Source organism: Antechinus flavipes, chromosome 1 (assembly GCF_016432865.1).
Source record: "Antechinus flavipes isolate AdamAnt ecotype Samford, QLD, Australia chromosome 1, AdamAnt_v2, whole genome shotgun sequence".
Taxonomy (NCBI): domain Eukaryota; kingdom Metazoa; phylum Chordata; class Mammalia; order Dasyuromorphia; family Dasyuridae; genus Antechinus; species Antechinus flavipes.
The window spans coordinates 535,818,708-535,834,763 of record NC_067398.1 but is presented as its reverse complement, the minus strand read 5'-3'; the positions used below and the strand labels follow the sequence as shown (position 1 = coordinate 535,834,763).

At 33.9% G+C, this 16,056-nt stretch overlaps 1 protein-coding gene and 1 pseudogene across 1 annotated transcript in view; both read left to right on the top strand.

The window, feature by feature from the left end:
* LOC127547192 (uncharacterized) overlaps window positions 1–10,646 on the top strand; it is a 30,251-nt gene extending 19,605 nt beyond the window's left edge. Inside the window, exon 3 of the mRNA XM_051974008.1 lies at window positions 8,737–10,646. Within this exon, the coding sequence (XP_051829968.1) occupies window positions 8,737–8,782 (46 nt within the window). The 3' untranslated portion in view covers window positions 8,783–10,646. The remainder of the gene's footprint in view (window positions 1–8,736) is intronic.
* Window positions 10,647–11,179: 533 nt separating this feature from the next.
* LOC127547181 (uncharacterized) overlaps window positions 11,180–16,056 on the top strand; it is a 33,674-nt pseudogene continuing 28,797 nt past the window's right edge.

The window sequence follows — 16,056 nt, the reverse complement described above, 5'->3', positions numbered from 1 at the left end:
TCACTGCTACTTCTTGTTGTCTGTAGCGGAAGCTTGGTACTTCTACACTGCCCCAAAAGCAGACTGCAGTTGTTTTGTTTTGTCAAAATGCATAGTGGCCAGAAATTGTAAACTGAGTAGATGCCCATCAATTGGAGAATGGCTGAATAAGTTGTGGTATATGAATGTTATGGAATATTATTGCTCTGTAAGAAATGACCAACAGGATGATTTCAGAAAGCCCTGCAGAAATTTACATAAACTGATGCTAAATGAAATGAGCAGGACCAGAAGATCATTATATACTTCAACAATAATACTATATGACGATCAATTCTGATGGACGTGGCCATCTCTAGCAATGAGATGAACCAAATCAGTTCCAATTGATCTGTAATGAACAGAATCACCTACACCCAGCAAAAGAACTCTGGGAAATGAGTATGGATCACAACATAACATTTCCACTCTTTCTGTTATTATTTGCTTGCATTTTTGTTTTTTCTTCTAGGTTATTTTTACCTTCTTTCTAAATCCAATTTTTCTTGTGCAGCAAGATAACTATATAAATATGTATACATTTATTGAATTTAGCATATACTTTAACATATTTAACATGTATGGGACTACTTGCCATGTAAGTGGGGGGTGGAGGGAAGGAGGGAAAAAGTTGGAACAGAAGTTTTTGCAAGAATCAATGTTGAAAAATTACCCATGCATATGTTTTGTTGATAAAAAGCTATATTAAAAAAAGAAATCTCTTGTAAAACATTATTTTAGACTAAATTATTAAGTTTTAAATGCCTATAGCAAACTCACTTTTAATGAAGAACTCATTAGGAAGCTAGGTGGGTTCCATGGATAGAATGCTGGGCTTGAAATCAGGAGTCCCTTAGTTCAAATCAGCTCTGTATATGACTGGAGCAGTCACATAACTTCTATCTACTTTAATTTCCTCAACTGTGAATGGGTATCATGATAGCACCTTACCTCCCAGGTTTGTTGTAAGTTCAAGTAAGATTTGTTTGCAAAGTTCTTAATGCAATGTCTAGCATTTAATAAGCATTTAATAAATGCTTGTTCCTTTCCTCCCTTTCCATTTACAATTGTTTCAGTGAACAAAAGACCACAGAAAGCAAAGTCTCATAAGATAAACTTACCACTTGTTCTAGGTATTGCCTCTTCCAATTTTATATTGCAGTGGGAAGAATGTTCAGTGTTTTGTTTCTGTCTTGGTATTGTGAAAGTAAAATCTGGAATAGAGACTAAGACACAAACTTCTGAGCACAATCAATTTATTAGCAAAGCTAGATTTGCCAATAATTGTGGTCAGTGACTCTTCAGTAATCAGAGACAAGCAAGAAAGTTAAAAAGCTTCTTTTTCTAGTAGTAAAATAAGAACTGAAGAATTTCAGAGTCATGAGAAACTTATTTTGATTGGATGAAATAAGTCTCTTGATTTGTGATTAGGCTAGGTACATACTAAAACATTCCCAGTATAACTTGGCATTTATTGCCAGCATTTCAGGACATGTTGGGATTATAATGGGAGATTTGGGAGGAGATATATACTCACCAGATTAGTATCTATTTGGTAGTGCTGAGATACTATCTTAATCAGTTAAATCATTAAGGAAATGATTGCTCTAACTGAAATGTTCAGGTTCTGTACTGAATGTGTTCAAATATTAACTTAGCCATGGGCAATGTTGGCTTGAGAAACAAGGAAAGAGTCTGTGATGAGTTTGGCTTTGTAAAAGCTAAATATTGCAAAAATGAGAAATTTAACTTCATGATAAATGACTAACTTAATTCTATCTAAAATTCATCTAGATTCATTCTTACGAGTTAAAACTATCTAAATTCAATCTTCCGAATCTTATAAAACAAACTAACAGAATAATCAAGACTAACTTATCAAAGACAATAATTCTTATAGTATATAACAGTGTCTGGAGCATAGTAGACATTTAATAAATGCTAATTAAGTGATTGATGGAATAAAGAGAAACTAGCAAATCGTAACAATGATATTTTTCTCCACTGATGCCATTTAATGTTAATTATTATAATACATTTTCAGTTTAAAAGCTAAATAGCTTTATAGTCAAGGTAAAGGATATTCATATCAGCCTGGCCAACATATTCAGTTGATCCAATATCTGGCTACTGCTTGTCCTCCTACTTCTACAATGGGCCTTCAAATTGCAGAAGATGCTAACCTGAAGAAGACACTGAGCAAGCAGAAGTGAGCCTAAATTAGTAACTGGTGTAATTTCAAAGAATAGTTTTAATTGAGGTAGCCTTCCTTCTTCAGAAAGAATGTAATCATTCAAATTCATATGCAAATTATATATCCCAAAACAAATTCTGCTAGGCTTTGAGGAGCTGAGAGCTGTTTTTCTTTGAAACATTTTGGTGGAGTAAAATCAATGCAGTACAACTGCACTTTCTCCTTTTTGCCTCTTGCAACCATGAGATCCTTCCACTTTTTTTATGATAAGGAGAGCTAAGCAGGCAATTTTCATGGTGTGGTGGAGTTAGATTAAATATTATATACAAATATAAGGTTTTTGCTCTGTGTGTGTGTGAGCATACTCAAAACACTGTACTTATAAGTACCTACTTTGGGTTTCATTAAGCAAGTTACTCCATTCCAAATTTCTTAAGTGTTTTGTTATATTATGGGCCAGAACTTGAAACAAGGTGCTAAGTCAGTGGAATTGATAGAGACAATGATTATTTAGCATGGTATTTTAACAGTTCTCTAATTCAGTACATTTACTTAGTACTTACTATAGTTCTACAAGATTCACACTTTTAAGAGAGCATATATAAGTTAGGAGCCTCAACCAGGATTCAATCGGGGAGATTCAAAGCCAGAGAAGGCAGGCGGGAGCTCAAGTTCTCGGAAACAAGATCCGGAAGGCCTCCAAAAAAACTAGCTGAGCCCCAAGTAAAGGAGACAATAAAGGATTTGGACCTTAATCCCTGGCTGTACTCATGTGGTGATTACTGAACTGAAACTAAGACTGCCTCCAGAGACTCCAAGGAAACCCCAACAAGAGAATATTACATTTTAGAGAAGAATATTACATTGTTAGGAATTATTTCCCTAATATTTTTTATCTGCTTCATTAAAATGAGTTATCAAAGTTTTAGAAAGGGTGAGAGGGATATTAGCAAAAAAATTTATGAACATCTACCTACCAGCCTACCTACATATTATTGGATTTTAGACTCTTTCAGAAGCAGTTGATGTGCCCAAATACAAAGGAAAAAGTCTACTTTCTCCAGTTCCAGAGAATTAGGAGTACCTCTGATACCTAAGAATTTAAGTCCAGCTTAAGAATCTCATGAACCTATTGAGAGTAGTAAGATCTCATTTTACTACCATGATTTTCTGTTAATGATTAGAGGAATAATGTGTTAAAAAGTCAAATGCAATATATGATACAACTCTTAAGCTAGTGGATGATTCTATAAGCCATAAATAAAAATCAGTCTTATTGATTACCTCATATTTGTTTTTATGAATATTGGGAAGAGGAATATTTATTATGATGACTCTTTTTATAAATACAGAATCTTTAGTGAATCATCCTTTTTCTGAACTAGAAGGTAAGATTATGCACCTTAGAGTTACTACTATAATATAGTTTGACTTATGTAGAATATTAAAGGGAAATGGTTTTGACAATTCATTGTTTTCTACTGTTTTTCAGGAAGTTTTATTTAAGAGCACAGATAGATAAATGTTTAGTGTTCTAAATGGAACTTTCTGTTTTCTAGAACTCATATTCAGATGAATTCTTGGATTTGAAAAAGCATCAATGATTACTGTTCATATGCTATTACAAATATCTTTCTTTGCACAAACCAAAAAGTATTCTCATTATGAGGTATTCTTGGAAGATAAACAGGTTGATGAAGATAAGCTGAACTGTAGCCTTCTATTCCCCAAATCTACTTTTATGCCTGTTGCCTCCAGTATTTAGTATCCAGTATCTCCTATTGGATTGATATCACATGATGTTGACTTGGACCTAAAAAAAGAAGATGCTGCAACTGAATTTGTTAAAGAAAGGAAAAGAGACATATAAATAATGATGAACAAGAGGCTTTATGGCCTACAGAAAGAGACATCAACTGAAGCACAGAAAAGCAAAGTCAATCTAAAAGGATATAAAAAAGATAGTATTGCCTTGCTCTGACCTAACAATACCTAGTTATGATTTAACTGATAGCATTAACTATTACTATGATACTTTCTCTTTAAAAACAGAAGTATATACTATGTCCAACACAGAAATGAATAATAATGAAATGTTAATTAAAACTATTTCAGAAAAATATCTTTACAGAATTTTATCTGAGCTAGCTATGGTTTTGGACCAAGAGAGTGCTGCTCTTCAGAAAATGAACTAGCCACTAAACTTTAAGCCTGCTGGAGGGAATTCTTCATAAGAAACCATATCCTTCAGACTAAAAAAGCACGATATGAAGTTTGGCTGAACAGAATGCAAATACATTGTCTGCTTAATTGATGAAATACAGAAATAGGTCAGAAGTCTTGTCTCATGTCTTTCTGTTAGTTTTGGACTGAATCCTTATAGCTATGATTCAGGACATTATGCATCTTGATTGACACACTTTTAGGAGTTCCATTTTTTTTCAGGTGTGGAAAATTAGGAAATGACTAAATAATTGAAAGAAATAATCTAAGTGGAAATAAAGGGAATAAAAATATTTAAAGAGAGCTATTAATTAACAGGAATCAAAGAAAGGGGAAAGAATGTCCACAAATGGCAAAAAGTTAGAATTTTTAAAATGCTAAATATAGCTAGAAGTTAGATTGGATTCAACCTCTATTAAATTCTGTGGCCCAGAAGGTAAATTCACTTTATCAATTAGTAGAATTTTGTATAAGCTGCGTTGGTAATGAAAGAATTTATTTAAAATTATCAACTTCTATTTCTATCTATACAGCATGTTGTGAAATCATATATTTCTCATATAAATATAACAATGAAGTGCATGTAAATTAATTGGATATGGATATATGAAATTCATGATTTGTGGTACATTTTCATTCTTTGTTGACCATTAACTTTATTTAATTCTCACCTGAGAAAATGCTAATCTTTGTTATTTTTCATTAAATTTAATGAAAGGACAAATTATATACATTATCACTTTTTCAGTTTTAAAAATAGATGTACAGAGTCCATATGAGCCTGAAAATATCATAGAAATATATTTGATTGTGTTGCTTATAGTACTTCCCAAAAATACAAGGAGAGCCATCCTAATAGAATAATATATTTTATCATTCTATGACTGACATTCTTGTTGCTATTGGCATTCCTATATAAAAATGGATTGTGGCCTATAATCCAGTATACTATATATTCAAATATCTCAGTTTATTTTGATACTGAAAGTTATTCTAACATTTATTCTTTAAGTGAATTACAAAGTAGAAAAGCAGTATTACTGAACTTCAGCAAATTCATTGAGCAATGAAGAGTAGTTTTGAATACAGGAAACAATATGCCCCATAGTGAAAACAGGATTGATTTTGGATTAAGAAAGACCTGGGTTCATATTTCAATCATGATAAGATACTAGATATGTAATCCTGGGCAACTCACCTACCTCTCTGTCCCTTGAACAATTTGAACTCTCAAGACTATAAATTACAGAACTGTTGCTGATCCACTTTGGTAGAAGGAATTCCTTAAGCCAGTAAAATCCCAGGCTAGGCCCTAAAAATAAATACAGGTTAGAAGAGTCCACTTTATTTACATCATTGAATCATTTATTTACAAAATTGAAAACATTTTACAGATTGAAAAAAGAAAGATGAATATAGACAGAAATTTGTGCAAAAGGAGGCTATTAAATTCCTTTGGAACCAGGTAAGCAAAGATAAGAAGAAAGAGAAATAGCCAAAAGAGAGAAATTTTTAAATTTTTTTCTAAATGACATCAGCACCCACATTTGAGGTTTTTTGCATATGTTTTCAGGCTCTATCTTCAGCTCGTTTATGAGACTTGAACACAACTTTGAAAGTCTTTGCCAACACTATGTTCACAATTTGTTTTGTACAGATCAGATCTCATTACGATAAATCTCAGTAAAAGACATCTGAGCAAGGACTAGGAATAATAGATCTTTGTTTTTAAAGAGAATTTCATTTAAATCATTTAAAGAAACTTTTTTACCTTACGTGATTGCCTAAAACATCTTAATTATAATGTAAAATATTTCTCATTATCCAGCAGAGACAGACTTTTATTATCATTCATTTATAAAATATTATAATGAATGTGACTTTATCAGATAAGATCCCTACAAAACTAGCAACTTTCTAGGAACCATTACCTCAATTTTGTCTATCATTATCATATTCCTGTGTCAAGCACTGTGCCATTGAAGTTCTTTCCATTATTCATACTAAATCAAGAGTTCATTTCTGCTAGTTGTTCTGACTGGTTGATGTCAGATGCCAAAGATCCTCTTGAGAAATTCCTTTTATACTTTTCAGATTCTGGTTTTCATTCCTCTCACATCACTTGCAAAATTCACTTACAAGATCACTTGCAACTTTCTCATGATTTTGAAATAAATTCTAAAGAAAATGAGAATTCTACAGTAGATAATTTCATAGAAATAGTTAGATGTTATCCAAATACCGAAGATAATCATGAAGAGCAGAGTTAGTTCTAGCAGTGAACCAAATAGTAATCTCTTACTAGATTATTTAATGTTAGTTCAAAAGTTTAGTGATGCTACTAAAATAATAAATACCAGGAATGAAAAGGAAGCATGTAAGCTCCATACATTTCTGCCCCTGGAAAATGAAAGTTCTTTGACCAATGATGCTGTAGACACATATCATGACATGGCTGCCACCTTGCAAGATGAAATTATTCAGAAACTTGAGAGGAGTGAACTGAAGGCAGAAGTTCCAGCATCTGAGCCAGCACGTGACGCTGAATTCCAGTATAGTTTTTAAGGAAAATCATATAATCTACCTGACTTTTTAACTTTTAAAATTGTGCATTTGGTTTCCTTTGTATGTATGTGTATGCCCTGATTTTGTTTTCATGTCTTTGTTTTTTCCTGTTTTACTATGTGTATAGAATTCTGTTCATCTTTTACTTTCTGGATTTTAAATGTTTTCAAATACTTTGCTATGCTAAACAATATTTTCCTAAAAAATGTCTGCAGTTTATTTTTGACTGAAATGTGTCAAAATAATTCTGTTTTTCTTGTACATTGTATTTAATATAATTTATAATTATGTTTCATTGTAGCAGATATATAAGTAGAATATTTTAGAGCTTGTTAAAATTTTGTTATTGTTAGTTTTTCTATCACTAATATGTACAACAACGATGTAAAAATTGCAGGCATATAAAATGGAAGGAAGTGGCACATGCAGCATGATGTCCAGAAAGAAAACCTAACTACGCATCCAGTAGGGATTAGAAATCACTTCTAACTGACTTTAATTAATTTTTCCTAATAATAAACTAAGAATATTTTATTAAAACAAAAAAATGTAATCTTAGAAGACCTCTTGGCTAAGAAATGATAATTCTTTTAATAAACAGGTCTTCAATGTCAAGCATACACAAAAGAGCAATAAGCTTTAATTTAGGCAAATGAAACAATTCACTCAGCATTAAAAATAGACTTGCTTAATCAAAATTAGGAAAAATAGAATGTTCTTACTACTTATCAGAAAACACAAAGCATTTATTCCTTTAGAAATTATGCTAGATCACATACTTTGTTTCATTTTTTAATTTATTTTTTCTTTAATTCTTTAGATTCATTGCTTTTTAAACCTTTGCTCTACTTGAATATATATATATATATAAATATAGATATAGATATATTCATATGTTTCATTGAAAATTTAGGTGTTAAATTGTATAATTATTGAACTCTCTGGAAAGCTATTGCACTGGGGTTATAATAATGTATACCAACAAATACAGACTTTTAAAAATGCCTTTTAAACTAGAAACATTGATTTCATAAAAGTTTTCATTAGGGCATTTATTCCTTAGATCCTAAATTTAAATTATTCTGCTTAAGGAAAATAAGAAGCTCTATTTTTGTGTCTGTCAAAAAAAAATTAAACCCTAATATTCAAACAGGAATAATTATCATTTTTGTGTATATTTATGTCTTAAGTTATATTTGGTTTTACCTATAAAAATATAAGATTTTAGTTATTTGAAATATGATATTTTTGGCTCCAAAAATTCTAATTCCCAAACACAGAATGTTTTTTAAACTGTAATTTTATCATCTTGCAGCTGCTATAAGAACAATAGAGAAGGCATAATTTTTAATTTATGAAGCTTGCTGCAACTCCATCCTAAATTGTCATAAAAAAAGATATCTGACCCTTCAAGAATGGCATAGCTTTTGTTGGTAAAATATTTAATTGATTACTAATTTTAAACATTCAACAAATAAAATGGTACATTTTTTCTGGTTTATTTGATAATATAGTCAAACCATTGAATTCTTCCTCTCTCACACCTAATTCTTAGAGAATTGAGAATATTTTACTTAAGAAAATCTTTTCTGACATCTATAACAGCAGTGAGAATCAGTGTGAAAGCAATGAATAGAGAACTGATCTTTTGAATCCAAAAGACCAGAGTCTAATTCTTGCCTCTGACATTCTGGCTGTGTGACCAAAGCAAATCATTTTATCCCTCCCTACCCTAGGTACTTCCACAAGTCAAATTCTGTTAAGATCAATATGAGCTGCTGATCCACAATGATGTTGGGAGCCTCCAAACCAGAAGTTTCTCTTATCAAGGAAATCACAAGTCTGGACCAGGACATATCTGGAGGAGCGAATCATAAGCAAACATCGCACTTGTCTATATGTAATTGTTATTGGGATTTACAGTACAGTTATTTATCTAGAAATTATGTGTTGGATTTATTGTAAATTGAAGCATTTTTTCACTCTGAATAATTCTAAATTTTCTTTGTTTTTACTTTATTTTTCAAAGTTACTTTTTTCAGTTTTCCATATAAGTGCCATGTTTGTATCTAGACAAAGAGAAAGCTTCTCCAGCTCTATGATCAGATGCTTTTTCTTGGTGTGTTTTGCATCAGACACTGAGATTTCATCCTGTAATATTACTTTCAGTTAACTCATATGATTATTTTAATTTATTAAGGTCATTTGTACATTATTTTGACTGCTGTACATTAAGTGAGAGTCAGAGTGATGTAGAACAGATGTTTAGCTTTGAATTCAGGAGAAGCAAAGTTCTAGTTCCATCTGTGTCCTCAGCAGTCCTCCCAAGACTCAGTTGTATATTTATATTAATAGTTGATAAAGTTTTCTCACTGTGTGTTCCCACTAATAATGAAATTCCTGGTCTGGAAAGAAAACACTATTCTATCTGGTAATAAGCAATAATAATAATAAACAAAAACATTTTATTTCATGACAGACTACTACTATCTAGTATTTTTTAGCTAAATTTTATATTGATTTTATCAAGTTTTGAAATAGAAGAACATTAAGGCTCTTCTCTAGAAAGAGAAGTTTCTTATATTGTAAGTAAGGTGACAAATATTTGACATTTAGAATGTAAGAAATGTGTAGATCAGTGGAAACATTATTGAATAAACATTTTTCCAGCTAGTAAAAGGTAATTTTAAAATAATTTGTTTTAATGTGTTTGAAGTATAGCATAAGCTATGCAAGACAATTTATTTGAAAAATAAATAAAAATTAAAAAATTGAAAAGGAAAGTGCATAATAATTAAAGTGAAAATGTCATGACAGAGATTAGTATTTAAGGAATGTTGTATGAGAAATAACATTTAGCTTGAGAGTTTAATTTTCAGCTTTTTTATCATGAGTTAAAAAAATACCATAAATCTTTAAAACTGACTTAATATTACCATTGTCCTTGCTCATGCATGCTTTCCTTTTTTTAATCACTACTTTAGAGGGAAAGCTAGTCTAAACAAGTTTTACAAATGATAGAAGAATGAATAAAGATTTTGAGATTATTTGCTTAGAAGAAGGGTTAGTCCAACATTCTTTCAATTTGCTTTAATTTCTTTTCATTCTTGATTTATTGAATATGCTAGAAATGAACATACCTCCTGAACACTGAGGTGGCTGGGAATTTCATTAAATTAGGGGAAGGAATGGAAGAAAGGGAGGGAGAAAAAAATCAGAACACAACGTTTTGCAAAGGTGAATGTTGAAAGCTCTCTGCATATATTTTGAAAATAAAAAGCTATAAAAAAATTTTTTGAAGTACAAATGTCTAAAATTGTTCATCTCAAATTTCTTTTGAACGACTACAATTCTGCTTTACTCATAGAGCACAGCACTTTCTTTGATGTGGACACACCATCCTGGGCAGTCTTTTGCCAGTCTCTCTCAACATCATTAAGTTAATTCCAAAGTTCTTCAAAAAAATCTTGGGAGTGTTCTTGTCTTCTTTTGATCTTCATGTGACCACCTTAAATTCCCATTATTCTTTGCTAGCTCAAAAAGAGATATAAATATTTTTGTACATCCTTATGGTTCATTTTGCATAGGACTAGTTTCTCCCTTAATACACATTCTTTTATTCATCCTTCTCCCTTTTCCTTTCCCTTTTTTCCCCCATTGATTGAGAAAATTGGCATTATTTATGAAAGTGAGAATCTCAATTACATACAGCTTGCTTTCTTTTTACGTGCTAATAAGTTCAACTTATAACTTTTAGGCATCACAAAGCGATGCCATCTAGATATATTCTGGAAGAATGAAAAATGATTTGATATAGTGGAAATGAATGCTGGATATTCAGGAACCCTGGACTTGAATTCTCTCAGATACTCATCAGTTGTGTGACTGGTGACTGGACTGGACAAGTCATTTTAATTTTAGGTTAATCCAGTTTCTAGAGCTAGAAAATAGATGCTATTTTGGGGAGAGGGGCATGAAATAGACTCTGATCTGAAGGAGCTTAGGTTTGGGATGAGGGCAGGAGGACACTATATATACAAATTAGGGGAACTTGTTCTCTAGCAGGAAAACTGAAGAGGGAGAATATATTAACAATTTAGGTTCTTGGGCACTGGGGGCAGAGGGTAAGGTAGAGAGGAGTGATGCTCAGATCTGAGTGGGACTAGCTCCAACACTGCAATGGTTCTACTTGTATATCACTGAAACACTAGAGAATCAGAGCATGTCCTGCTTATTCACAAATCTATTGCAAAATGGACAACTGAAGAAGTCATCTTTTGGCTAAAGCAACTTGGCCGTTGGGCCTCTCTCTTTATACAGAAAGATTTTTATCTGCAAGAGTTAATGGCAGAATGCTTTTAACATTGACAGATGAAGATTTTTCAAAATCCTTATATAACAGAGAATTGTAGCACAGAAAAGCCATAATAATGGAACTGAAGTGTGTCAGAATTTATAAGAGTAAAGTCCCTTACTAATCCATTATTAGTGGAAGTGTGGAATGGGTGCAGCTGTTCTGGAGAGCAATTTGGAACTCTGCCCAAAGAGTTTTTAAACTGTGCATACCCTTTGCTCTGGGCTTATATCCCAAAGAGATCTTAAAGGAGGGAAAAGGACCCATATGTGCAAAAATGTTTATGTCAGACCTTTTTGTAGTGGCAGGAAACTGGAAACTAAGTGGATGCCCATCAGTTGGAGAACAAATTATGGTATATAAATGTTATGGAATACTATTTTTCTGTAAGAAACGACCAGCAGGATGATTTCAGAGAGACCTGAAGAGACTTATATGAACTGATGCTAAGTGAAATGAGCAGAGGATACTGTACACAGTAACAAGATTATACAATGATCAATTCTGATGGACATGGCTCTCTTCAACGAGATGATTCAGACCAATTCCAATTGTTCATTGATGAAGAGAGCCATCTACACCCAGAGAGAGGACCATGGGAACTGAATGTGGTTCACAACATAGCATTTTCACTCTTTTTGTTTTCTTGCATTTTATTTTCTTTCTAATTTTTTTCTGGTTTGATTTGATTTTTCTTGTGCTGCAAAGATAACTGTATAAATATGTATGCATATATTGTATTTAACATATCTTTCTACCATGTTTAACATATATTGGACTACTTGTCATCTAGGGGAGGTGGGGAGGGGAAAGGGGGCAAATTGAGATCCATGATTTTGCAAGGGTGAAGAAATTTTAAAAATTAAAAAAAAAAAGTTCTTCAAACAAAAAAAAAAAGTAAAGTCCCCAAAGGATCTTTGGGTAATGCAAACTTGTTGGAGCCCAGAGGTCTGGGACCCCATTCTGAAGTTTGTGCTGACTCGAGAACAGGGAAATATTACATGCAGTTCCCTGACAAACATGAGACCCGGAACATTATGAGGTTGCTGTAACCCATGTCCAGGTCAAATAGTCACAGTGTCCTGAAATATTTATGTTTTGAGAACTGGCTCTGTTATCAGGAAGTGAGCTCTGGGCCCTTCCTGATTCACATCACACATAAAGTACTTCCTCAGGTTTGGGGTGCAGGGCTGAGGATAAAAAGAGGGAGCTGGAGAAGAAGGCAGACAGGTAAGGATGTAGCTGTGAACGAATGTGCCGTAATAAAGAGCATCTTGATTTCATCTCTTCTGGTTTGTGATTCTCTTTGATGAACACGCTGGTCCTGTCCAGATGAGCACTGAAGACCATGGGAAAGTAAGACCCTGCTGCCCCCAGGTGTAGCACCTGGCACAAAGCTGTCAACCCAGGAAAAGTTATTCCTGTTATATGCCCTGAAGAACTCCCCAAGATTCAGTATGTTGTATCTGTACTTTGATTATGCAGAAACTTTCTTACCTTTCATCCATACAATGTACCCTATATAAGAAAAAGAGTATCATCACAAAATCTGAAAACTTTTGTTTTATTTTTTATTATTAAAGCTTTTAATTTTCAAAACATATTGCATAGATAATTTTCAACATTCACCCTTGCAAAACCTTGTGCTCCAAATTTACCCCTCTTCCTACCACTCCCTCCCCTAGATGGCAAGTAATCCAATATATGTTTAACATATGCTATTCTTTTACATACATATTTCCATAATTATCATAATATTCAAGAAAAATCAGATCAAAAAGGGAAAAAATGAAAAAGAAAACAAAATGCATGCAAACAACAAAAAAAAGTTAAAATACTATGTTGTGATCCACACTTAGTTCCCATAGTCCTCTCTCTGAGTGCAGATGGCTCTCTTCATTACAAGACCGTAGGAATTGGCCTGAATCATCTCATTATTGAAAAGAGCCATGTCCATCAGAATTGCTCATCATATAATCTTGCTATTGCCATGTACAATGATCTCCTGGTTCTGCTCACTTCACTTAGCATCAGTTCACGTGAGTCTCTCCAGGTCTCTCGGAAATCATCCAGTTGATCGTTTCTTATAGAGCAATAATAATGCATAATATTCATATACTAAAAGTTTGAAAATTTTAAAGAGCCCATTTGGAAGTAATGGAGAGAATTCCTTGTTAAATATTCTTTCCTTCCATGTCAATTAATTGCTGAATTTGGGATTAGCAGGATGTACTACTGGACCTCATGGTTTCTTATTAATGCCATGTTGCTCTCTACTCTGGAGTTATTTTCCTTTTGGAGGATTTGGTCAAGGAATGACTTGAAAACTGTTTCTTATATAATGTTGAGCCATTTTTGGAAAGTATCAGCATAGGGACTTTTTGTGGTCATTCTTTGGCCTATTATTTCTCAGTTTATTTGCAACTGTATTTTACTGGGTACTTTAACCCAATTATCAATATTGATCTTATGGTCAAAGAAGTACACAGACCAGAAACCCAATTGTTGTATTACTCTGAGTTCAGCTGGCCTCCAGCAGGTCTGAGCTTTGAAATGTAATGAGTGTGCTAAGTGAAATGAGCAGAACCGAAGATCATTATATACCTCAATAACGATACTATATGAGGATGTATTCTGATGGAAGTGGATTTCTTCGACAAAGAGATCTAACTCAGTTTCAATTGATCAATGATAGACAGAAGCAGCTACACCCAAAGAAAGAACACTGGGAAATGAATGTAAACTGCTTTCATTTTTTTTTTCTTCCCAGATTTATACCTTCTGAATCCAATTCTCCCTGTGCAACAACAGAACTGTTTGGTTCTGCACACATATATTGTATCTAGGATATACTATAACCTATTCAATGTGTAAAGGATTGCTTGTCATCTGGGGGAGGGGGTGAAGGAAAGGAGGGGAAAAATCAGAACAGAAGTGAGTGCAAGGGATAATGTTGTAAAAAATTGCCCTGGTATGGTTTTTATCAATAAAAAGTTATTTAAAAAAAAAAAAAAAGAAAGAAATGTAATGAGTGGAGGCTGCAGTGGGAGTGAGGGTAAGGGAGATATCCACTTTTCTTTAAATCATAATAAAAGGAGCTGCTTTAAAAAAAAAAAAAAAGAAAAAAAACTACACAAAATTTTTCTTGGCATGGGCCATCATTCCCAAACTAGGACTGGCTTATTTATATTGTAATACAGTGATACTTTCCATATACTATATCTACCTCACAAAGGTATAGTGAGGCTCAATGAGATAATGGCCATGAATGACTGTTAGAACTCCTCAAAGAAGATGGGACATACAGTAGTGTATCATAGTATCTTGTAATGGGCTGAGGCTTGAGTTGATGCACTGAGGTCCCAAGCACATGAGGCTAAATAGTAATTGGACCATACTCTATCAATATATAAGCTTGGAGAAAGAATGGCCCCCTCCCACTCTTTGTGCAAGTCCTGATGTGTTGTATAGGAAATGATGATTTTGGTGGGTGGAGACAGGGGAGTGGAAAAGGAAGGGGAAGGAGAGACTGCTGGCTGGCGTCTTGTCACAGCTGCTCGCATTGCCATTGCGATGGCCCTTCAGCTCAGAACTCCCTCTGCTAGCTGACTTCCTGTCGCAGCTACCCATATTGCTATTGCAATCTTTCTTGCCCATATTGCTATCGCAATTCCCCCTCACCTCTACTGAGAATAAAGATTGAAGATTTTTCCCTTAACCTGAATTCCTGACTCCGACTGATTTTAAATATGCGGTCACCACATTTGGCGCCCAAGCGTGGGAACCAAGGACCCTACTTTCACTGAAGAAGTCTCCAGTGACCAGGAACTTAGGTGAGTATAAGACAAACAGGGAACTTATTTTCTTAAAGACTAAACTAGTAACCTTTTCTGGCTGAAATGGGACAGATCCTAGGTAAAGATTCTCCATCCCCCACCCCAACCCCCGCACCCCCACTCCCACCCAGAAGTGGTGCTATAGAAAGCCTGCTTAAGCTGATAAAAGATCAAGTGCTACTTATAACTTGGGAACAGACAGCTAGACTTCTGGGTACATTAAAACGCACCTCCCCTTGGTTCTTAGAGGAAGAGCAAATCTCTCTAGATAACTGGGCATTGATTGGTCAACAGCTCTCCACATATTACAATGAAAACGGTCCTCATTGAATTTCCATCGAGGCATTCTATTTATAAAATATGATACAGTTGGCCTTAAAATACCTTATAAGTTCTAGAAGAAAAGGAAAAAACTCTAGGAATAGCCAAATGGGGAAGCCTGAGATAAAGGAGGAAGACAAAGAACAGATTAATGACCATATCCCCACAGGGCATGGAGACTTAAGTGAGGCTCAAGAGTGTGGTGAATCTGAGGCAGCTTCAGCCCCACCTAAGGAGCAGGTAATTGACTCCCCTCCATCAACTCCACCCTCCGGGATGGAAGGAGGAGGAGTAGTGGGGGGGAGGGGCAGTGACAGCACCAGCACTTCCCCCGCTGCATCCAGCTACTCCCATGAGTAGATTGCAAAAGGGACTAATTAAGGCCAAAGAGGAAGGGAAAAATGTATCAGAATTCCAACACCACATTTTTCTTGTAATTCAACAGTTTAATTCTTCAGGTCAAGAAAGTAGAAGATACGCTCCTTTTGACATAGAAATCCTCAAAGACTTGAAAAAAGTTTGCTCTCTTTATGGGGCTACATCAG